General features: G+C 34.6%; 1 protein-coding gene across 3 annotated transcripts in view; it reads right to left on the reverse strand.

Moving 5' to 3' along the window:
• The window catches only part of LOC123547071 (uncharacterized), a 60,771-nt gene that overhangs the window by 26,977 nt on the left and 7,201 nt on the right, over positions 1-26,593 (reverse strand). For all 3 annotated transcript variants that reach the window (XM_045333848.2, XM_053551363.1, XM_045333849.2), the window contains exons 3-9: positions 18,167-18,830; positions 17,912-17,939; positions 15,332-15,913; positions 14,928-14,999; positions 12,309-12,701; positions 11,393-11,605; positions 4,172-4,386 (exon numbers count right to left, since the gene is read on the reverse strand). In XM_045333848.2, the coding sequence (XP_045189783.2) occupies positions 4,172-4,386; positions 11,393-11,605; positions 12,309-12,701; positions 14,928-14,999; positions 15,332-15,913; positions 17,912-17,939; positions 18,167-18,823 (2,160 nt within the window). In that variant the 5' untranslated portion in view covers positions 18,824-18,830. The remainder of the gene's footprint in view (positions 1-4,171; positions 4,387-11,392; positions 11,606-12,308; positions 12,702-14,927; positions 15,000-15,331; positions 15,914-17,911; positions 17,940-18,166; positions 18,831-26,593) is intronic.

A 26,593-nucleotide genomic window follows, 5' to 3' on the forward strand; every position in this document is an offset into this window, starting at 1 on the left:
TAGAAAAACAGACAAACAAATCGTTATCAGATTAAATGTCTTTTATTTAAAACGCAAATACCATTTTTCTAGAAACGGCTAAATTAGCAGGTTGATGTGCAATACATTCGCTCTATGCTAACCTGACATTTAATATAAAATTGATAATTGGTAAACTTCTTTTACTCTTAAATGAAATAGGTAGGGGCCAAAAGCGTCTACCATGCCCCCAGCCCACCCCCGACGCCAAATTGTTCGGAAGGACTAACTCTTTCAAAATCAGAAATGTTCACATGAAAAATCTTTTTTTGAATTATTTCTGATTTCACTGTTTCCATGGCAACCGTTCTTTTTGAAAAGGACAACCATATAGATGATAATCAGTCATATCTTGGTCAGTTTTGGTGATAAAACAATAAAGATTGTATCAAAATGGAGCTAAGACATTGGCCTTTAGGTAGCAGTATTTTATGTTAATTAACATATTTGCATATTCACGAATATTAACAGTACTGATCTGGTCTTAAAGTCTTTCAGTGTTTTCTTAACCTTTACCCTGCTAAATTTCTAAAATGGACTGTTCCATTATTCAATTTTGGCAGTACCACTTATCATTCAAAGGGGTGTTCACTGAAAACTTACTAACTGAATAGAGAACAGTGCAGCCCATGATCAGACTGCACGGATGTACAGACTGATCTTGGTCTGCACTGGTCGTAAAGGCAGAACCACTTGCCCCTAGCAGGCTAAAGGTTAAATAGTACTATTTTACTCTGATGGTAATTTCTTTACTTCAAAATAGGTATGTTTAGTTACTTTGCATAAAATGAACCACTGCCACAACCTACGTCTCAGGAATCAAGATACCACTAAAATTGAATAAGATTATATAATTAATTTTCATCAATAAAATAACCATTATATGAGCTATATTGTTTGGAAATATAGTTTAAACACCTGTTTGAAGGAGGAATCTATATGTAACATGATTTACAAATGTTACATTACCATTTCAATAACCTTATTTTGTTACATCAATTATTTAGAAACTATGTATCATACAGTTTTGATCTGGTCTTAAAGTCTCTCAGAAAAGTCTGAAGTAGTATTTTATTACACTGTAGGTAAATATTTTTCTACATTAGGTATTTTAACTTATTTGCATAAAACGAACCTGTTCTTAAACAGACATCTTTAGAAACAAGATATAACTAAAATTGAATAACAAGTCTATCAAGTTTAATATATTTCTTATTTCTTGATTTCGTATCACTAAAAGTCTAAAATGGTAAAAGTTTTGAATCTAAAGTTCTTACTTTAAATGCCTGCATATTTTCTTTTGTTTGTTAGTTTTGTTTTAGCACCGTTTTGCAACAGAAATTCAGTCATGTAATTCAGCTAACCTAGCCAGTGTCCCTGGATCCTGAACCAGAACTTATCAGTTCTCTACAAGTAAGATTTCAGACGCAATGTCTTTGTCGAATCGTCATGGAGAACAAAGGCCTCATCCCAGATATCTGACTCAAGACCCTAATGATTCCTCCTATTGAGCTAACTTTGTTGATTTTGTATATATCCATATACTCTACTAATTCTAAAATTAAAGAAAAAATACTTTTTATAAAACTTGATTTTTACTCACAAGAATGACTGAACATATCAGCTGCATGATCATTTATCGCATAGATTGATAGTATTGTGTGTTTTATTGAATTTCGTCTAAAATAATAGTTACATGGATGGTGAAAAAAAAATATATTTTAGGCAATTTCTGAAATAGCAGAAGAAAAATATTTTAAATTTTACCCTTAATATTTTAAATAAATCGGTATGTGATAACTATGGCTTCAAATTTTAAATATCTTTTTATAAAAGCAATTTTAGTGGTAACGTATTTAAAAGTGTGTTACAGAAAAAAATCTCGCCGTCTGACAAGTAAAACAGCATATTGTATTCTTATAGTACAAAATAACTAACATTAATATTGTCTCTAGAATATTTTGTAAATAATCAATGCAATAAAGCAAGGTTGTTGAAATGGTAACGTAACATGTGTAATGTATGTTATATTATTATTCCTCCTTCTATTAAATGTTTAGTCTTTAACTGCGGTCAATACAGATCACATTAATTTAAAAATTGTTATTTCATAGATAACAATTAATTATAATTTTATTTTTTTATTCAGTTTTAGTGTGCTCAGAATTTTATTAGTTGTTTGTGGCACTGTTTCATTTTATGCAAATTAGCTGAGCGTACCATTTTATTAAAAATACTACTTTAGGAAACACTGAGAGACTTTAAGATCAGATCAAAAAATATAGGTACATTTAAAATGATCTGAAACTTAGAAAATGTTAATTTTTAACAAAATTTTGTCATTTTGTAACATTCTCTTTAATATTCATTAATATGCAAATTAGTTAATTAACATTTAAATACTGCTACCTAAAGGCCAATGTCTTAGCTCCATTTTGATGCCATCTGTATTGTTTTTCACCAAACCTGACCAAGATATGACTATATGGTTGTCCTTTACAAAAATGAACGGTTGGCATCGAAACAGTGAAATCATATTATAGTTCAAAAGAGTTTGTTCATGGGAACATTTTTTAATTCGAAAGAGTTGGTCCTGCCAAGCAATTTGGTATCTATGAAAAAATGTCTAGGGTAGGGGTATGGTAGACACTTTTGGCCCCCGTACTAAAATACTTTATAACGGTTAGTTTAGTGTTTTTCTGTACAAACTAGAACTGTCACAGGAGTGACTCATACCCCCACCAGAAGAATGGCAACCATAAGAAATCTTAAAAATACTTAGAATAATATAAAAATGTCAAAAAAAGCTTAATACTTAAAAAGAATTTTACTCGTCTTTGGAGTACTTCATCCTGGGCTTCCACATATAAGTAATACTAGTATAATACTAGTATAGTATAATACTAGTAAATATAAAAAATCTCTAATATTAGAGATACACTAAAAGTGAATACAAAAATAATATGTCTTACCGACCCATGTTACTACAGAAAAAATGTATTTACGTTTTACATAGGACTTATAATAAAAAAGTTAGAAAAACACCTAAAATATTGAAAATCTAAAAATAGGAGTTCTAAAAATAGACTAATTGCTGGAATTTAAGGGGAAGAAACTCAGTACAAAAGTTAAAAAAAAGGTTACTTCCCTTTGGCTCTAAGGCAATCAGAATGAGATATAGTGAAAATACATCAAAATTAACCTTAAATTCTAAGTAAAGGGGACATAATTCATGAAAACTTGGTGTCAGAGTTATGCACCTTGTGTAACATGAGGTGGATGATAAGGTGGAACATCTATTTTAAGTTTGAATCAAATCCATTTAGTAAAAACTGAGATAAACGATTTCGCGACGGGACGGGACGCGACAAAACTGACTCCTAAATAGCCCCCCCCCCCCCCCTCCCCTCCCCCAAACATGTTTGGTGGAGGTATAAAAATATTTGTTTGCAGTTGAATCTAAAATACATATCACTGAAACTTGTCAGTACGCTTTTTTACAAATTATTAGAAAAATTGAAAGGCTATGTGATTTTTTTAGATATCTGTATCATTTCTTGAACATATGCAAAAGTCTGATTTCTCACAACTATGTCTCTTTAAAGAATTTTATTCCAATATGAACCATATAATTCCTGTTTTAAGTTTAAACAGACAAATTCTCTGACAACATTTCATTAAGATAATATAGAAAATGAGGTCCATACCGTGCTTACAACATGTTTCTATGACTTTAACTTTACTGACCCAGTTTTTAATCCAAGACGACCCAGTGTCGAAGTGGACTCAGATTTAATAGATACTCACACTCGGACAAAGTGTAGGAAGATCAATGATAAAATGCAGTCTTTAACTTGTTAAAATGTATTTTCTACTGTTTGACCTAGTGAAAATATCTTGAGCAAATAATATGTAAAAAGATCCTTTGGAAGCATAGAATACATCCAAGCGAAACAATAGCAGACACGATTTGGTTTAGTCTGTTGAAGAGAGGTTACGGAAAGTACAACATCCCTTATGCCCCTAGCTACGGCTTAAGTGTATTTCTATCAATTTGAAATATAAGTTGAATGAACTCCATGATCCAAAAAGACCTGGAATTTTAATCAGACATTATAATATGGTCAAAAAAGTGACCTCTTCAGCCTTTTACCTCATAATTTCCGTCAGGCATATGCTGTTTGTTTAAGTCTTCGTAAATATCTTCACGACTTATTTGTTCTCGGCATTCTTGGGAAGTAACACACTTGTCAAGCTGGCTTAAATCTGCTTTGCAGTCAGTATCTGAACGATAGTGTTGCCTGTTGCTACTGCTACTGCAGTTGATGCTGCTGCTGTTGCTGCTGCTGCTGTCTGAGTTTGTCATTTCTTGAAAAAGATAAAACATTTGATTTATTACTTAATTTTGTGCAATTCATTGTTTGATATAATCTATGCCCACCTGTTTAGGTCAGTAGGGAGATAGCAGATCTCCGGTAAAGCGTTCTTTTTGACTAGTTTATAATGTCGTTTTTCACCTGAATCATGTGGAAAAGTTGGCCATTACTTGCGGAAATCATGTTAGTACTGGTACAAAATCCACGGACACTGGTTTAGTGAATAATCCTCCATTATATAACTGTTGAGAAACGACAGTAAACCCAATATAAACAAAGTTTATCATAGTATTTGTTTTTATTATAAACATTACGCCCATACCACGTGACTTTGAAGTCATATTTTCGGTTACACGGCCAGCTAAATTTACAACAACTTCGTCGATTCGAAACTTCAAAGCTTGGCCAAATATAGCGCAGGCTAAGGCAAAATATGAATACTACACGTAAAAGTAAATGGTTTTATAAACAGATAAACAGTTTTAGCCTGAAAATGGGAAAACCGTTGTTTTCCAGCCTGGTAAGACGGCAAGCAAGTGTCCTATTTGACAGAAAATCATATATGGGCACGAAAGGTGTCGTGCGTATTACCAGTTCACATGGATTAAATGCTTGCTCTTTTGGAGTTTTTGTAATAATAAGTCAGTATTATTAGAAACTGGAAAATACAAAATATGCTATGATGGTAAGCCCGCTTATACGGCAATACTTAAATAACCCGTCTATTGAGTCGCACTTCTCAGCAAACAATCATCGGATGTTCACCAAGAAAAGATCACTCTACTTCTTACCAAAACCCAATTAATTTTTTAAACATAAAGGGCCATTTCGTTTCACATTTGCGGCGTACGCCGTTTTGCCTCGGACAACCGGTTCGGCGTTCGTTTAGTTTCCCGGCACTTCCCGGGTCTATCCGGCGTACGCCGATGTGCGCCGGTCTAGCGAGATAGGCAAAGCGGCAAATCATATATATTCGCGATATAAAATCGGTTAACATATGAAAAATTGGGTTAATAACAGTAAAGGTAGAAACATACTACCAGAAATATTTTGCTAACTTTTTTGACAAGGCCTCAGTAGAAAATCATAATAAACTGGAAATTTATCTTTTTTTATTTGCAGCTCACGTGGCCGGCGTACGCCGAAGCGTTCGTTTATTCTTAAACCGGCGAAAATTATTATCTTGCCTCTCACGTGACCGGCATGTCCCAGGTTGAGTGAAACGAATTGGCCCATTTATAAGGTGGCACATCGAGAGAATCATGTAGTCAATATCATCTAACGTTAGTTTTTACTTAATAGAAAGTAGAGACCCGCTTTACAAACAAGGAATCGGTAAAACCGAATGATGCTCCCCGATGCATGTGCTTGTCCCAATATGGGAAATAACGTATTAGAAACCAAAAAGATGGAGATATTAAAAAGAAGAAAATTGAGTAAAGGGAGATAATTCAAAAACTAGGTAAGGTAGAGTTTATGGTCTCTATCATTTTGTGAAGTTTCAATGAAATGTTAATAATACTTTTCAAGTAATGCTCCGGACAAGCCTTATTTTGTATAATGAAGAGAGATAATTAAACAACTAGCTAAATTAGAGTTATGATTCTTTGACACTGCACTTTCCGTCAATGGCTTCTATTATTTTGTGAAGTTTCAATCAAATGCCATTAATACTATTCAAGTTAACTCCGGACAAGCCTTATTTTGTATAATAAAGGGAGATATTTCAAAAACCACGTAAAGTAGAGTTATGGTTCTTTAACACTGTACTTCCTGTCAATGGTCTCTAGCATTTAGTGAAGTTTCGATGAATTGCCATTAATACTTTTCAAGTTATGGACCGGGCAAGCCTTATTTGATAAAGGGAGATAATTAAAAAAATCAGGTAAGGTAGAGTCATGATTCTTTGACACTGCACTTTGTCTCAATGGCCTCTATGATTGTGTGAAGTTTCAATCAAATGTCATTAATAGTTTTCAAGTTATACTCCCGACAAGCCTTATTTTGTATAATAAAGGGAGATAATTCAAAAACTAGGTAAATTAGAGTTATTGTTCTTTGAAACTATTCTTTCTGTCAATGGTCTCTAGCATTTTGTGAAGTTTCAGTGAATTGCCATTAATACTTTTTAAGTTATGGTCCGGGCAAGCCTTATTTGATAAAGGGAGATAATAAAAAATCTAGGTAAGGTAGAGTTATGATTCTTTAATAATGCACTTTGTCTCAATGGTCTCTGTGAATATGTGAAGTTTCAATCAAATACCTTTAATATTTATAAGTTATACTCCGGAAAAAAGTGTGACGGACGGACGGACGGAAGGACGGACAAAGCGGCAACTATATGCTCTCCCTTCGGGAAGCATAAAAATCAAATTTCGCTTGATATCTTTCATAATAACTAACAACTCACGTCAGATCTTCTTGATCTATACAGTAACAACAACAACAACAATAATAATGAAAAAAATAATTATAATACATCTAATTAGAAATACATATTAAAATTTACATCGAATGTGAAACAAGTTCCATCAACTTAATCACGCTCGACAGCTTACTCTCTGAGCTTCCTACCAGTACTAGTGCCAATTTAGAAAAAAATAAGAGGAAGCGGTAGGAAATATACAGAACGAGAGAAATATATAGGGCGAGGCTATGTCGAGCGTTCTGTTTTGTTTTCAGAGACGTGCCTAATAGATCTTCACATGGTCCTTATATAGCAACATCTAATATGTTTTCATGGATCACGGATTAGATGACCCAAGGCGTCTTTCTAAGAAAGCAAAGATCAAAGAGGTCAATACGGAAACGGACAGAAACCCCATAGCATGTGATGCGTTGAATTTGAGATGAGTAACGCCAGGAGAAACGAAAGCAACATGTTGCCGACACACAGGAGTGACAGTGACATAAATAAACTTGATTAAACTACAATGATCTTTCAAATTGGCAATGCAGAAACACCTGTTGTTGAGATATTCTGTCATAATAACATTTTTCCGGCCACAGGCCGGTACTGATTTCACCTTTACTTCCGTTAAATATCTGGGGCGAAGGTCACTTAACTGCTGATTAAAACTCTACATTTTGATTGTTGGATGAAAAATTCCACAGGTTTTCCAATGGAATAGATAATATTTTCTTAAGGGGTGTGCAGGTGCTCTGAGCTGTATTGTTAGACAGTATAATCCGTTGCAAGACCCCTGTGGAAATAGCTTACGTCATAAACCTAAATTCCCTCAGTACTGACGACAAACCTGCCAACCCTGCCACTCTGATGGTCAGAGACCACCAATTCAAAAAAGTACAGGGAACTTACTGGGAATGAGGTAAGTGTATACCTTGGAATAAGGTAACGTCTGTGCGTTCTGATTGGTCAGTCATGTAAACAAACCCAGGAAGTGATTATTTTTTCAAAATTGATATTTTTTCACTGCATTTACAGTATTTTATTATACATTTTGACAAAATTTGCTACATTTATGTGTATTGAAAAAAAGTTTTATCAAACGAATTTCTCCCGCCATGTCAATGATGTAAACAGGGGGTCATCTCATTCACACGAAAATTACTTAAATAAAGTATCACTATTAATATGTTTTTCGTCCGATATTTTGGTAGAACAAAGATAGTTCTTTAAAAACTTGTAATTAGATATACATGTTTCGATGTATGGAAGGCCGTACACGCCATAATGTTACAATGTAAGTCTATGGGAAAACAATTGGTGGTCTCTAACCTGATACGGAGTGATCTCCCATAAACGATTTACAGTCAACTCATCCCCTAGTCAACTCTTCCCTCATCAACTCGTTCCCGTTTTGGTTATTTCGTATCGTACAGTGCAGACTAAACTAAGATTGTACACTCCGAAATGCAACTGAATATACTGCTAAAATGCTCCAGTTACGGAATATTAATAATATGTCCATGACAATTGTACTGTATTCAAAATACAAATACAATAAAATTTATATTTGGTAAGCTATTTTCATGTGTCAACGTCACTTTTTCAATTGAACAGCCTAATTCCCGTCAAACTATCTGCGTACAGATTTCCTATCAAATGACGCGCAATTTGTTCCCTCGAATAAGTCATCATTGGAGCCTTGTGGCCACAAACATCACAAAATAATTGCTTTATACGTTCCCATGCCTACTCTTGTACTGAACTCGTTTCCAAAAATTATGCAGACTTAGAATCTAGTGTCACCATGTACGGTGCACCTGTGAATTAAATATATCAACATTAAAATTAAAGTGTGTGAGAGGGAGGAGGTGCGAGCGTGCAAATTTTAGCACAGAGTTTTCATGTCTTTAAAAAGCACAACAGCACCATTTGCTTTTAAGATGTTATCTCAATATTGACACATTATTGGAATTGCCTTCTAGTTTTTAGTTCGGAACCCATAATAATGTTTAAAGACTTGAAACATTAAACTATATGCAAACTGATGGCGAAAGTGGTGTGGGAGAAGATTGTGAAAAAAAAATCAGATCTTATATCTGATATATATTCTCAAGATTTTTGAACCGGCAAATAACTACAGAACGCTGTACCCATACTTATATAGGAGCCGCCTTGTTGAAAAGCATTTGCAGCAACACGTAAACAGTAGTGTCCGGCAATGTGCTATTTCATGGTTGTTCAAGTTCCTCCTATGTTGATATGCGTTCCTACATTCAGAATATATATGCACTGATTTGTCCGCTGCTGAAACCATCATACAGAAACATATTAAACATGCTTACTTCGGTAAGTGGTTCTGCAATTTGGGATGTGTTTCGAAAGGTTCACATTTAACCTAACTGTTCCGACTTAACAGAATGTGTAGTTTACATTGTGTGTGGTACTTTTCAAAGATTCCCGCCTTCCAGAATATATTCTTATTAACAGCAGGTATAAATATCGTTTGACGATCGGAAAAAGTCGACCCATACTTCGTCTTATGGCAGTTCTGCACTTTTGGATCAATTTATTTTCTTCAATGTAAATTTTTATCAAACCACGGTTTTTGAAATTAAAAATCTAAATAAACTATGAAAACTGGCAGATAAAAAAGGATACCGCTATGTGCTTGATTTTGTTGGACTGATTTGAAAATTTTGGACATCGCAAAAGTTCAATACAATTTGCAAATACTCGGTAAACAAGACGAATAGTTCACGACTAGAAATATGTATTAGGATATGCACGATGTAAATGCAGATTGTATGTATTACTGAAATAAAACATGTTAAAATTGACGCACTGATTGAGCTGAATAGCAATTCATCACCAATTTGCCCATAAAAAATAAGAGGTATCTTATTCTGTCTGCTTAGTGTCATTCTTCATTTTGGGATTTTAATTTATAGTCTTGCACACCAAATACGAGGATCCTCGTACCAGCACGAGATCTACAAAATAGCATTAAAAAGCCCTTGAGTATCACACCTGCTGCCCAACGCACTGCTATTAGTAACATTGCATCAGTTTCCTCTTTCCCTAAATCTTTTATTTACTACAAGTACATGTTTCCCCATTTTACCGAAACAGGTGAATTCCCAATATGGGAAAACTCCCTGGCCAATAAATGAAGAAATCAGTATATTTCAGGCCGATTTTAAAACGTTATTTTGAATAACTTGAAATATCAAAAGTTTTAACATCATATAATATCTTTATAAAGACATAGTGTTGTAGTTTTAATAAATTTATTCGCGTGTTGCCGTTAATTCATAATTATCCCGCCCGCTTACCTCAATAGGGAGAACGCAGAACTACGGATCTCGGGGTCGGGAGTTCGAGCCCTGGGCGAGGCGTATGTTCTCCGTGACGATTTGATAAAAGACATTGTGTCTGAAATCATTCGTCCTCCACTTTTAATTCATGTGGGGAAGCTGGCAATTACTTGCGGAGAACAGGTTTGTACTGGTACAGAATCCAGGAACACTGGTTAGGTTAACTGCCCGCCGTTACATAACTGAAATACTGTTGAAAAATGGCGTTAAACCCAAAATAAACGTTAATTCATAAAGATATTTTCGTTTCCATATATGGGATCCAGACGTTTTTGAACGATATCCAGAAAAATTACGTTACCTCGTTATCCTCGGTTTATCAAACGTGCAGAATTATCTTAACTGTTATGCTGTCTGGTCCTACGGGATCATCAATCTTAACACCTAGATTTTAAGATTGAATACTGAATACTGGGCATTGTTGCGTTTTTCGTTAATTGCTCATGAACAGACACGGTTAAACTGATTCGGCATATTGATTGTTTGCTTTCATCTGAATGCTTTCGAATGATCCCCTTGTTTTAGGAATTGATACATTTCGATTGGTTAAATTTCATTTTTGATGTGCTCGTCTGTGAGTTTTATATTTTCCGACGGTAACTCGCAAGAAAACTGTGTACATGAATTTTCAATTGTAAAATATAATCTATAATCTTTGATGTGGCTATGATAAGAAGTAGAGTGGTCAGCTTTTGATATGAACATTGGATGACTGATTGCTGAGAACTGCGACTCATCGGACGATAAAGTAAATAAAGCTTGTCCTATTAGCGGCCTTTCCGTCTAAGCATATTCTGCATTTTCCATAGTGTCTACATTGATCCTTTTTCCTGTCAAAAGGAATATTTGCTTGCCGTCTTACCATGCTAAATTTTTCAAAAGAAAACAGTTTTCCCGTTTTAAGGCCAAAACTGCTCGTCTATTTATAAAAAAAATTACTTGTGTATGTATTATTCACTTTTTGTCTTAGCCGTGCAAAATTTGATCATGAAGTAAAGAACTTACATTGCTTTTAAGTTTTAAATTGACCAAGTTGTTGTCAATTTAGCTTGCCGTATTACCGAAAAATTACGTCAAAGTCACGTGGTATGGGCACACTGATAAATATTGAATCAAAACCCGAATAGCGAAAGGAAGGATTTAAACCCATTATTTGGAAGTCAAAATGACATTGTTATCAGGTTTGTTTTTAATCAAGAATAAATCTCACAAACCTGCATCTAAAACATTCTTTAATTCCTTCATATCCGTCTCAGCTTTTACGGTTATTTTTCCAGCTAGGTGTTTCGATAAAGCGTCCGCAATAGAATTTGTACTATTGATTATCTTTTCGCTGCTGATCAACGATCTCAGCTGCAGCATATCAGCCGGTGAGGTAACGGATATCGGAAGACGGATGCCGAATTCTTCTGTTTGTGCGGGATCACCTTTCGGGAAAAAAAATTTATAAAGTAAATAAATAATAAAACACGTTCAAATGAAATATTTTCGGACAGTTTTTCGATATAGCTGTAGGATATTAAGTCCGGTTGGATTTGTTATTTTTATCAGACAGTTTCTAATGTTTGTTGTCGTAACACAGATTACTTCATATATATATATTAATCATAAATAGATATATTGTCAGCATGCGTCCTCTATTATTGTACCGTATAACTACCAAAATGAAAAGTTTACTTGTTTGTAGGACACACGGAAAGCGTAAAATAATAAATTCCCCCAGTATATACAAGTATTTAATTCATGGTAAATGTTGCTGACTTCGAATGACTAGGACGCCATCCAGCTGGCTTGCGGAAGGTCAGTTATTGTACCCAGATACCAACCGTCAACAGATTAATGCACGAAAAGACACCTGAGGTCTTCCTCTACATTATTCCTCACGAACAGTGCCTGTTATTAATTACCTTGGTCCTATATTACACACTTTAACTTTTTATTTCATCTGTCGAAGGCAACACTGTAAGGTGAAATGACCGGAAAATAATACGTCCGAAAAAAGACTAGAACATTTCAAGTTCTGCAAATAAATAATACGTCTTTAAATACGTGAAGCATTTGTTCCAACACTCAAAAACAAACATATGATCTCTTTCAACACTTTTTATTTTAATAACGTAAATCACTTACTCTGGCGATTTGATATGCCCCACAGGGAATCGATTGGTATCACTGAGAAAACTGTAAAAGCTGTGTTGAAGTAGTAACCGAGCTCCTGCGCTATGTTTCGAAGTGCTTCGTACAATTCATCACTTCCGAAATAGTTGATTACAGCCAGCATATCACTTGGTGATGTACATGATATCTGCATTATTATACATGCCTTTTTAATTGAAATACTTTCAATGTTTTTCCCCTTTTTGATTTCTTCTAATATCTTCAACACTTCTTTTTTTACTTCTGGAAATTCTGTTGCCTCATTGGATCTGTCTAACGCTTCATGCCAGACTATTGTCAGTATTTCCTCTGCTAATTCCGTCTTCTGATAATCATTCCCGAGAGTGATCATTTTCAGTTCCAGTTCTGAAATAGAATTCTTAACAAGTAAGGCACTGTGTATATGGGATCTGTCTGTAAATGCAATATAAAATCATGTAATACATTCATGCACCACCCTCCTTTAATTTGAACGATTTTAAACCTCCTTTAGAAGCCAAATACTGTTTACGCTAGCTAAAATCAAATGTTTATTAGAACTTATTAGAATAATAAATAGAATAGGCATGTATTACATTCTTTCTTTCCTACGTTGCTTATGACCCATAATAAACCACTTTAATATACAAATTCAATACTGTTTGGAAGTCTGCAAATATATATTTAAAGTAACTGTTAATTTATTTTAACACGTAAGTACAATTTCTCATGTTTTCAGTAGTTTAACCTTTGTAATATTAATCTTTTCCGAAGGACCTCTTCAGCAGGACTATCGAAAAAAAACTTTTTTACTAAATATTATCATTTGTTACTAAATTTAATATAATGTAAAAAGACTTCTACAGCAAGATATATCTAAACCTATATGATGATGTTTATTTATTTATTTGGGTTTTACGGTGCACCAACACAGTATAGGTTATATGGCGCCAATATATGAAGATGTAGTAATAAAGAACTTCGCAATATGTTCTACTAATGCCATTTTCGACTGTTATAACGTTTCATCGGAAGAGACTCGTATTTAGTGTTCAGTTTCTACGCTGTTATCTTTGATTGTGCACTAAAGGAAAAGGAGTGGGATCCCACTCGGGCTCTGCAAATATATCGAGTTAACATTCCATGGGTGTTGATTTATATGCTTTACATATACACATTTGTGTTTTCAATGTATTCCTCTGGTCACTTTTACGTATGTTAGCAATTCGGAGAATTTTGATTTTATTTACCATATGTAATATAGGAACATGACTGGAATCCAAGAGTGAGTTTTGACGTCACTCAAGCGGCTCTGCTTTTTAAGGCGGAAGCCTTCTATATTCTTTCAAATGTATGTTTGCTTCTGTTTGTTACATTGTACATCTGTGTTTTAACCTATTCCATTAAAATCGTGTTGTGTACAAAGTATGTATACATGTATTTTCATGCGTTCCTTGAATGTGTTTTTCCTGTTTTACTAATGTCTTTGTTTTTTCGTTTCTTTAACCGTAAACAACATGTCGTGTTTCTAGTCTTCTTGTATTTTTGAAATTTTAGTCTAACTGCTTACAGCTTAGCTATCAAAACTAATCTGCTTTTTCTTTGCATCTAAAGGATCTTCTTCATATTTTACTCACTGTCATAACGACAGTCTTTAAATTAAATGCATAGTGTTGGTTATAAAGCGTCTTACCTTATTTGTATATATATTTATATATTTTATATGTTATGTGTTATATTTTCTGGTCTTTTTTTTTTTTTGGACCGTAGTTCAGTATATTAATAAAAGGTATTACATATTTCATTGCAACTCATGAGCAGACTCAAGCAAACCTAGTGTGCATTCATTTTCAAGTTTGCGTTCACTGGCTCAGACCGGGAAGAAAATGCAACTGTACATGTTATACCTTACCCTACCCCTAGGTATACTAAACGAACCATGGTTATGAACGGGAAAGATATATTAATCCATTTAAATCATGCATTTCTCACCTAAAACGCGCAAATGGTTTGAGTCTGTTTATGAGAGGTTATAAAACGTACAAGACCTCCTATGCCGCCTAGCATGGGCGTACTGGAAAACATTGAATGAACAATTAAAAGGACAATGAAATACAGCCAATTATAAGCAATTTTGAAACCCTACTTTGTTTGAGCTGCTTTGCTATAGGTCTTCTGTCTTTTCGTTGCTTTACATTCTAGGCATTGAGAATATCCATAACTACATGTAGGTAACTGATTTCTTGGAATAGTGCTTTTCCTTTTCAATATTATCTTTGTTTTATAGGTTTGCAGTGGACGTGCATACAGCAATAGGCATACCTCCATTACAATAGTTTCTTGTTTAGGTGAAATGTAGTGTTTTATTGTTGGCAAAGTTGAAACTGATATAAATATCAAACAATAAGTTCGGAGGTGTTTCACGCGTTTCAGTAGATAAACTAGACCACCAGACTTATCTGGAGCACACTGGAAATTATTTTCTGTACAGTGTTGCTGTGGAGAGCTTAATTTACTAAGAAGATCGTCTAATCGAAAAGAAAACAAGTGGTCCTTGGATGTGTCCTTAATAGTTGTTAGACACTAACTAACTATAGAAAGTGTAAGACATACCATGACTTTTTTTGAAACTTATCCCGTTTGTTATCATCTCTTGAAGACAGTCCTTTGTTTGCTGAAGCGTTTCTGAAAATGTACGTACAAGGTTTATGTTTATGAGGTCATCAAATGTAAATTTGTATGTTAAGTGAATTTCCGAAACCGTCATTTTACATATTTATGTTTTCACTCCTTATTGCAAAATAAAAGATCTAAGGGCTATATAAATCCCAACATCTCATACGAAAATGATGAAAACTGTTTCTTTGCTAACATAATTTCAAAAAAACATATTCTATAATTTTTCATAATATAAATCGAACTGTTGTGCTATTTTTTATATCTATATCCCATATGTAAGTAACAAAGCATAATTATATTTAATACATATATAAGTACTACTAACTCAAGGCTTTTACCTTTAGAAATATCCGTGAAGGATTTCAGTAGAAAGCTTTGTGTTTTCAACTCATCCATGTAAGTTTTAAACGATCCATTGGATAAGTTTTCCTTGCATTCATCCAATATCTGTTTACACTTATTTGACTGCTCTTTGTCAATGTAGTTAGAGATTATTCGTATACTTGCTTTAAGGTCAGTCGAATAATCTTCAAATCTGTTCCCATCTAGTGCAATGAACGCTGTGTCTGCATAATTCCGACAAGCATCGCCGAGAGTTTCTATTGCATCTCTTGCTACAGGCTCAATACTGTTGCCAAAGAGTTGAAGGGTAACAGTTTCTAATAAAGGAACGTCCCAAGTAGACGGGTCTGACTGTTTACTATCCAACGTAGACGGATAAAGAACTTCTAGTTGTCTTGAATCAGTTATAATTCCTTCAAGGGTGTCTTTCGAGTCATCAAGTATGCTCCGTAAGTCTCTTCCTTGCTTCTTAATTTCCTTACCGAGTAAAGCTGATAGCACGAAGCCACCGCCTCTGACCAGTAACGCTATATACTTTTCATATCGGTCACACTTTTTTTCAAAGTAAGCATCAAAACCTGAACAAGTAGGATAGCCAAATTGCAGTTGTAATGGAAAAGTAACAAGAATTTGTAACAGAGTTACCAACGTCCCCCGCCTAGGGACATTTTTCACAAAACATATTGCATGCCATTACAGCATATTCTAAGTAATAGGGCAACATGCTAACAATGTACATAAGTCATAACTATATATCATATAATTCATGAAGACATTATGAAGTTTGAAAATGTCTGGAAATCTATAATTGGTGCCAGAATGTCACAATATACGCCCGTCATAGCAGATTTGCATACAGATTTTTTTGGGCAAATTATAATAAAAGTTCTAATATAAGTTATTTATAGTAACAACAAAGGGAAGTTAATCCTAAAAAAATAAAAAAAGTAATTCTATATGATATAAGTCCACACAAAACTACCAGGTAGAGATAGGTCAAAATACACCTTAAAATTGGATGTTACATACATGTTGTACCGTAAAAACAAAGGGAAGTAATTCTGAAAACAAGGTTGCCTCATGGTTGTGAACATTTGTGTCAAATTACATCCAAATCCCTCCATGCAGGAAGAAGAAATGCTCTGGATAAAGTCATTCTTGAATTCGACCTTTGACCTCTAAGTGCGACCTTGACCTTAGACCTAGGGACCTGGTTCTTGCGCACGACAAATCAACTCATTATAGGGAACATTTGTCCCAAGTAATTTTAGAATCCCTTGATGAAAGGCAAAGTTATTGGCCATAGAAGAAACAGACCATGTTAACTTTTAACATCCTAGTGTGACCTTGACCTTAGAGCTAGGGGTCTGGGTCTTGCGCGTGACGCGTCGTCTCATTATGGGGAACATTTGTGCCAAATAATTTTGAAATCCCTTGATGGAAGGCACTAACCATACAAGAAACATACCATGTTAACATTTGTTCTCTAGATGTAACCTTGACCTTAGAGCTAGGGGTCAGAGTATTGTGCATGACACGTCGTCTTATTATGGGGAACATTGTGCCAAATAATTTTAAAATCCCTTGATGAATGGCAGATTTATGGACACGAAATATACCCTGTTATCTTTTGACCTCTTAGCGTGACATTGACTTTGAAGCTAGGGGTCTGAGTCTTGCGCGTGACACGTCGTCACATTACGGGAAACACTTATGCCAAATTATTTCAAAATCTTTTAATTGATGGCAGAGTTATGAACCGGACACAAAGTGTGAAGGATGGAAGGAAGGACGGAAGGACGTAGCCTGTTTTTTATATCCCCTTAATTAACCTATCAACGTAAACGATAGAGGTGGAACCACTGCTTGGTACTTCCAAAACTAATTTTTTCACAATTCTCAAATGAAATCGAGGTTTTACTTTACCCACTATTGTAATATTTAGCTAATTTATTTAAAGAATTCTCATCTATCGTTTCTATTTTGTATTTTTATCACGTTTGCATAATGAAAATTTTAATCGCTCGCGAAGCTCCTATATCGGGATTAACGAGATTTTGGTTGTAGATACGAATATTGTATGTCGCCATTAAAACGAAGGTAAATTGACGTGGAGTTTAAATTATTAAAATTGATTTAATATTTAACCTGCAAAATGCTTACACAGGTGATATTACATTATTTAATCTATGTTTTGATTGTGTCACATGAGAAGCCCAATACTGCAGTCTGTCGTACGTGCCATCTTTGACAGAACTGGATGGTTTCTAAGCAAGACCTTATCACCAGTGCAGACATGTTTTTAAAACCGCATATAAAATAACCAAATTATTTTGAGATGCCCCCTTGAACAATAGATCCTAGGTGTTCAAATGTACTTTGTCGTAATTCGCAAATGTCTAATATCATGCATATAATTATAATCATTAGCTTCTGTTTGAAATTACGCTGGACATACGTTTACATTCCACCGAAAAGAATATATTTACACATGATTGCAACACCATTTCGTTTGTATAAGAACCAATAGACACAATGAGTAATATTCGCAAGACAAAATAATGAAAAGAAATTACCTTCAATTTTCTTGATCAAGTCTTCTACCTGTAAAATATAAAATAAACTTGCTCTTATATATACTACCATTTATGAATATACTTTGATGTTAAAGAAAAAGTTTCATTGTTATCTATCTAATTATATTTTTTCATTTACTGTCACAAAGTAATTTATTGAGAACCTTTCAAATTTTATGACATCGGAATTAAACATTTCGAGACCATGTGCATTACTGTAGTTAAATATTGCTTATACTAGATCAAACTCATTACCTGTGCCTGCACTTTCGAAACGTCTTCATGCCATTCCCTTATTTTCGCATCATTCATGTTCTTAACAGTTGGGTCTAGTCTCTGAAAACGGTATGCCTCGACTCTTTCTTTCATGCGGGCTTCCTTGTTCAGAGGCAGTTGTTGCTGTATTCTTATTAATATTTCTGATACTTTTTCCCACTCCTCGTCAAATCGCCACTTTGGCAAGCGTGCTCTTGGATGATGACCGACAATAACATTTCGTGTTGTCCGGAGGCGTAACAGGTCAGCCGCTATAGACTTGTCACTGTTTTTCGGTGGTTGATCCCATCCTTTAGCCGGAGGTGGTAATAGTTGTTCAGTGAAAAGATTTATGGACAGAGTTATTAGCAATGATATATCAAATCTTTTAAGATCCAGTAGACTCCTCAGCACATAATTTACTTTCTGTTTATCTTCGGCGTTAACCTCTTGCAAAAGTAGATAAGACTCTTGTTTATTTAATATTCGTTTGGTCTTCAATTTTATAATTGTCTCTTCCTTTGACTTTAGAAATGTCTTAGGATTTCCTCCTGGTGAATGATATTCAAATACATCCAGAACAGTTTCTGTACCCAAATCCAGATACATAGACAGAAGACGCAAATAGTATTCAGTTTCTTCCGGTTCGTCAGACATAGCTGTCCTAAAAGTAAGTATTCTTTATTACGTAAAAAATACAATTTTGTAAAGACAAGTCAATCTTTTTCTCAAAAGATTTTTACATAGTATAACAATAGAAAACATGTATATAAGTACGTTTTCTTATAGAGAATTCATTGGTTCATGCAAAAGCAATATGGATACTCTTTTTCCAAGGCTATAAATGTATATAACTTATCTAGGCGCTCGCAATAGTCAGTATTAAGGCGCATAGTTAAATTTGGGATCGTGAGTTCGAGCCTCTGCTCTTATTAACATTCGGATAAAAGTCCCGTCCATAGTTGCTCTATACCTGGCTTAATAAAGAACCGAAGAAGTTTATCAAATTCAAATATCAACTACCGGGTATTTACTAAACCTTCTTCTGAAAGAGTCGCTCATACGGGTTACCTGTCGAGACGACTCATTTGTACAGTGGTGGACTTTGAAACAAGGAGTCGGTAAGTTGGAGCCTCCTCTTATCAAACTGCCGTTAGTATGAGTCATTCGGATGTTCCGTATAGGATGTTTAAAACAGGATTGGTGAAGGTAGTGAGGGCTTCATGAGTTAGAGCATCCCTCTGCATTTTGAAAAGTCCTCCAAAAACTTGGACTAATATAAATTTCTGAAGGTATCTCCGAAATTTAAAACCGATGGCGATGCGACTTAGATTACTTCGATATAAAAATATCGTATCGCACGATGTCTGTATATTAGAATTATTTGTAAGCCAGCGGTCTACTTTATGTTGTGTTTGAAGTCAATTCGTTTATTTCAAGAATTTCATGAAATAATATCTTCATTTTATCATGACTGGGATTTAACATCACTATATCCACCATTAGAACAGAAACTGAATTTAAATTAATGGAGATTTATGATATAAGAACAAAAACGTCATTATTTTACTGGGGGTATGGGAAACGCCACGCATATAGAGCGAAAACTAAAACGGTGACCACCATTTTCCTTCTAATGAATCGATAGCAATTGGAATTTTATATGCTTATTCAAATTTATTCAAAAATCTATCTGACAGTTTTTTATATCAAAAATTGGGTGAAACTCGACGTCAGTTTTGCGTTCATAAATCTTTTGCCTCCGATGTGACATCGAAATAAACTTAACAAATTATATATCAATGGAGATATAATTGTAACACAAACTTGAAAATAAAGATTTTTTGCTGTATTTGTGATGTATGCTCTACTTAAAACCTGTCAAGTATGTCAATTTGCGATCTGCTGAAAAAAATGACGTAATTGGTCATGTTTGAAGATTTGCAACTGCAAAATGGAGAATAACAGAGAACTGAAAAAAAACCACTCTGTCGGAAATATCGTCAACTTTGATTTGTGAAAATTTCATAACAGTCTGTTGCAAATCAGTAGGTGGCGCATATTACCTTAAAAGAATTCCCTGTAAGAAAACTAAGTACTATCCCATAATACTACTCAATGACAAAATTTTTAAAGACACGATAGATATTTTCGAGATGAAATCTATATAATCAGGGCGCCAAATTCATCATCTACTAGTACAGACACAAAGCGATCTGAGCAGAGAGACAGAGTGAGACAAAAAACCCAGAACAGAGACAGAGAAATCTCTTTTAGATACAGACTTGTCCGGCTAACTTAGCCTAGCTCTTTGCGATTAGACAGCCTGGTTCTTTAACGTGCCCGGTGTATAGCAAGGATACACGCGAAGCCGTCTTTCCTTGGAAGAACCAATACTGGCCTCTTATTTAGGTGGGAGATACTCAATAGCATCTCAAAATTTCCAACGCCTGGATTGAACCCCGGACCTCTGGATTAACAGTCAAGCGCGCTACCATTAGACAATCTGGCCACCACATATAGAGAACATTTATAGAATAAATATATTACACATTTTCATAAAAGACACTACTGATGTTTCACAAGATGAAATCAATATTATGACATACCACAAACGCATTGATTGAAGTATATAACAAAATATTATTAAATATATTATTATAAAGATAAATGTTTGAAATTGTAGAACAAAAATATTGAATTATGCAATATAAATATAGCGGTATAAAACGTAAATATTACTTATTGAATTTTGCAACGTTAGACACGCCATAAAAAGCTACTGTAACCGTGCATTTAACTCTATTTATTTTCGTATATTCATTTGATTTAAACATATTTTTTTCTCAATATGTACATTTCCAATGATAATTTACATAATAAATTCTGGATTGGACTGGAAGTCAGTTAGGCTTATTGAAGTCCTCTCCATTTATATTCATTTCAAAGTATGAGTCATTCCAATCATTTGCATTAAGATGTTTTTGATAACACGTGACAGTATTGTTGTTAATCATAAGTGAAACAGTATATTAATATATATCTTTTATGCACCCATAACTTTCACAACGGTTGCAATCTAGTCTGTGTATGAGCATTTATATCTAAATGGTCATTTGATGTATAACAAACATGTATCACCTTTTGCAAAACCGATTTAGAACCATTAGTTTGGATAAGGTTTACACGCAAGAAAGACAAATTATAACACGCATCGTTTATATGGATTAAGATGTACTCTGCTCACGTTCAGCATTATTATTTTTATTTAAATCTAGAAAATCCTTATGAAAAATCAATATAGATTAACTTGACTGTGTATATAGAGCTGCAGTTATAAGCAAATATAAACAGAGATTTGTTAAAACGATTTCAGTTTATTTTGTGGTATTACGTATTCGTACTGCGTTTATTAACACAGTAGAGATGTACACGCGTAATCCGATGGGGAGATGGACAGCGGATTAGCGACAGAAATAAGGGGTCTTCTCTTCTTTTTTTATACAATTTCGGACACTTAATCATTAGGTCTTTCATTGTTTTAACTCATATATGAAAGGTCTGTGTCCAACTGATCGTGCACCGTCTGTCGTCATCATCATTTGGCTTGTTAACACTCTAGAGTTCACAATTTTGGCCCATTCTTAATGACACTTAAATATCAGACTGTTTTTTATTTTGCAATAAGCTATCAATAGAAAGCGATACTGGATCATTTGGCGTCAAAACATGAGACCTCTAGGCTAAATAATATAGTCTTGGTAACATTTTACATGAAAAATAGTCAAGATGTTTTTTCATGAAATCTAAAACCGAAATTCTGAAATGTGATGTCTATGTTAGAAACACAGACAACTGCGTAAGTTCACAGAAAATAAATACTTGAAAACATGTTTGAATGTTTCTCTTTATGAAATTTAGGTTAAGTTCAAAACCATGTCATATGGACTCAAAAAATAGGTCGCTTTGCAAATAATATAAAAACCTTTTTAACACAACAATGGGTCCATGTCCTACTTAATAGCCAAAATGCTTTTCTTTAAGCATTATAGATCAATTCAGAAACTTCATCACCTCTGGTCTAAAAACTAGATTGCTAGGTCTTATAATTGAAACATCTTTTCACCCTGATCTTCATGAAATCTTATCGAAATATTTTCGTTATCGAAATCATGGTAAATTTCGAAAATAGATCATGTAGGCTCATACATTATGTCATCAATAATAGATCAAAATAATTTAATAAATATTGGCCATATTTTCTTCTTCACTTCTTCACTTACATGAAGTCCAGGCAGAATGTGTGCTTTGATAAAACATATGAATAATTTGGGATCGGATCATCTGGGTTTAAATACTATGTCATTAGATCAAATCAAAGTTAGCATACGAGAGCCTACATTTTCTATTTGATTTACATGAAACATCGACAGTAAGTTTTCATAAAGCCTGGGACAATTTTCCGAAAGTGCATCTCTGAACACAAAGAAAAGGTCAATTTGGTTTGGTTAGCACTAGGTGCCACAATTTCTAAATGAAATTTAGTCAGAATATTTTTGTACACATTTCTGTTCAAACGCGAAACTGGGCCATCTAGAATAGGGTCAGTAGCAAAGATAAAACTGTGGAAAAAACATGTTGTCCTTTTAGCTTGCTTACATCTTTCAATATTTGTAAATATTACAATGTAGCGCGTCCCGGTAAACATAAAGATATATTGGAAACAGTTTTTGAGTGGATGCCATGTATTTTTGGGACAGTTTGTCATGAAACCTTCAATATGTAATAATCTTTGGTTCTTTTGTGTATTTCAAGCCCTTCTGATATGTTTGGAAGTACTTGTTGATTCTTGTGACAAAGTTTTTTATTTTTTTCTTCAAATCGCCCCTCGCCCGCTCCAAATATAGGTGAAATCAAAAAAAAAAAATTATTTCGCTCGCCAGCTCCTATTATTTTTGGAAAATTCCAATGACCAAGAAATTAATTTGGTGTGGCCCAAAAGATTAATTTAATTTGACCAAGTGACCGGCTAGGTTTTCATCCTAATGACCCACCAACGATATACCAGGTTTCAAGTAAATCACGTAGAATATGTTTTCTCTTTGATGTTTAATTGTTGTTGTTTCTTTCTTGATTTGACCTTTTAACCTAGTTTTTGACACCAGGTATTCCCACACCCTATAAACGACTGTACAACCCCTCTTCCTCTTGCGACCGATCAAAACAATAAACTGACGGGTAAAAGTTGAAAAACACAATTTTAAAGTGACTGATATGCTTTGGGGGTACGTCTATTCATATTTATATTTTATTTGAAGCTGAACATGATTTGTTTCTGTATACAATGTGTTAGTCCGATTACAGTTAAAATTATAGCAAAAAAACCCGATGGATCACTGATTTTTTCCAGAAATTGTACATTGTCGGCGTCAAAAGTATATTTTCTTGCTTGAAGAATGATCTACATGTAAGTTCCACTGTTTCATGGATAAAGAATTATTACTAGTTTGGTAAAATAAAATAAAATTATTGCTAAAATCTCCAATTTGTTTATAACCGTCAATGAAAGAAGATTCGGTGCGATTTCCTGACTGTATGAATGTTTGCTTGAGTACTGTACGAGTGTTTGCGACTTTCGTAAAAAAAGACTGTATGCCTGTTTGCAACTGACTTATTTATAAAAATATCGGCGTTTCCTATGTTCCTGTAGCATTTCTTCATAATTATAATCCGCAAACGAAGTTTGAAGGAGAAGGAGGTGGTATATAGGAGTCACCATGCGGTATGTCTGTTCGGTCTGTTTGTATATGTGTCCCCATAAATTTGGTCGTGCAATTACTTGAATACTATTACACCTACCTCTCTCACAGTTTATATATAAAGATCGGCAATATGTAGTTAATGCCCGTCTTATTCTTTTCCTTTTCTCTTTAATGTGACACTTAAATGTAAAACAGGGTCTGTTTTTCGTGTGTGTGCCATGACTTTTTTTATGCATTAAGGGATTCTGAAATAACTTGGCACAAATGTTCACCATCATGAGACGATGTGTCGCGCACAAAGACTATACTTTCTAGAATTTCAACCCATTGAAACCGATTTATCATCACAAACTACAATTAATACGCTGTGAAAATATGAACCGTAAATGGGGTGAATTGAAGTGAAGCAGCGCCAGATTGAATCCATTAACCCTTTGTGGAACGCTTTCTTTACAGCGTCAAATAGTAAACAGTTCTATTTTAGTTTTGTCTTTGTATTTGCCATAAACACACAAAATTTAACATGAACTTGTCTTATTTTACTGAAAATACATTCTGCGAATGAAATAAGCCCCCATTTTACAAGCAGTAGTCCCATAAAAGGGAAAAATGAGGGCCTATTAGCTCACCTGAGCACGAAGTGCTCAAGGTGAGCTTTTGTGATCACCTTGTGTCCGTCGTCAACAATTTGACTGTTAAAACACTCTGGAGGTCATAATTTTGGTCCAATCTTAATGAAACTTGGTCAGAATGTTACCCTCGAAAAAAATCTTGGACGAGTTTGATATTGAGTCACCTGGGCTGAAAACCTAGGTCAACGGGTCAAATTAGACTAGCCTAGAGAGAAAATGGTTTCCTGAGAAAATATCAGTGTCAGTATGAAGAAAGAATAAACTTTATTACAGATAACTTGATCTCAACAGACTTTGTAAGTCTAGGTCAAAGCAAAGGAAGAGCTTGTTAACACTCTAGAGGTCACATTTTTGGCCCAACCTTAATGAAACTTGGTCAGAATGTTACCCTTAATAAAATCTTGGACGAGTTTGATATTGAATCATCTCAGTTCAAAAACTAGGTCACCAGGTCAAATCAAAGGAAAAGCTTTTAAACTATAAAGAGGCCACATGTATGGCAATATCTCTATCTCAATACCTCACCTGGGTCAGGTGGGAACAAAAAAATAGGTCAACAAGTTAAATTAAAGGAAAAGTTTGCTAACACTCTAAAGCCCATATTTATGACTGCATCTTCCTTAATCTTTATTACAGATTACTTGATCTCAACAGACTTTGTAAGTCAAATTAAAGGAAAAGCTTGTTAACACTCTAGAGGTCACTATTTTGGCCCAGTCTTAATGAAACTTGGTCAGAATGTTACCTCAATAAAATTTTGGATGGGATTGACATTGTGTCATCTTAGGTCAAAAACTAGGTCGCCAGGTCAAAAGGAAAAGCTTGTAAACATTCACCATTCATGGCAATATCTCTATGAAACCTTATCAGAATGTTTGTCTTGATGACCTCTAGGTCAAGTTCGAATCTGGATTATGTGGGATCAAAAACGCGGTCACCAGGTCAAATCAAAGGAAAAACTAGTTAACTCTCTAGAGGCCACATTTATTACCTTATCTTAATGAAAGTTGGTCAGAATGTTAATCTTGATGATTTGATCTTTAGGTCAATAGGTCAGGTGAGCGACATAGGGTTTTCAGGGCCCTTTTCTTTCAAAGGTACTTCTTTCAACGGAGGCAATTACGATGAATTACTACATTATAACCTACAGGGGTCCATTTCCTAAAATCTTTTTGCAGCGTATTTTATGCTGCTCACACTAATTTATGTTTTGACTATTATTAATACTTTAACTGTACTTCATGTGAATTTTAAAGGGGTCTGTCATACAATCTGACGGAAGTGCACAATCTTCTTGCTACACAATGATTTAGGATATGATTTTTAAGCGGATTGCAGGGCGAATCGGTATCATAACTTGAACAATCTTGGTAGAGGACCACTAGATTATACTACATACCAAATATAAAAGCCCTATGACCTATGGTTTTGAGCAAGAAGATTTTTAAAGTTTTTCCTTTTGATTGCCATGGCAACCAGAGTTCTATATGGAATTCAATTCGTTGAATAATTTTTAAAGAAAACCATCCAAGAAACATTCCTGTGGACTTTCATCAAAATTGGCCTAATGGTTTAGGAGGAGATGTTGTTTAAAGGAAAGTGTGGACGGACGGACGCCGGACGGTGAGCGATCATAATAGGTCACCCTGAGCCTTTGGCTCAGGTGAGCTAACAAGAGTGCCTCATTTTGGTGAGCATTTGTGCCACGTTACATCAAAGTCCCTCCATGCATGAAGAAAAAATTTGACCTTTGACCTCTAGTGCGACCTTGGCCTTAGACATGATAACCTATCTCACGGTGGTGAATATTTGTGCCAAGGTACATCAAAATCCCTCCATGCATGAAGAAGGAATGCTGTGGACAATGTCATTCTTTTATCTGACATTTTGCCTCTAAGTATAGCTTTGATTGCAGATCTAGGGACATGGTTCTTGTGCATGACACACCGTCTCATGGTGGCAAACATTTGTGTCAAGTAATATCAAAATCCCTTTAAGGATTGTTGAGTTACAGTCTGGGCAGCAAAAAAGCC

Source organism: Mercenaria mercenaria, chromosome 9, assembly GCF_021730395.1.
Source record: "Mercenaria mercenaria strain notata chromosome 9, MADL_Memer_1, whole genome shotgun sequence".
NCBI classification, from domain to species: Eukaryota; Metazoa; Mollusca; class Bivalvia; order Venerida; family Veneridae; genus Mercenaria; species Mercenaria mercenaria.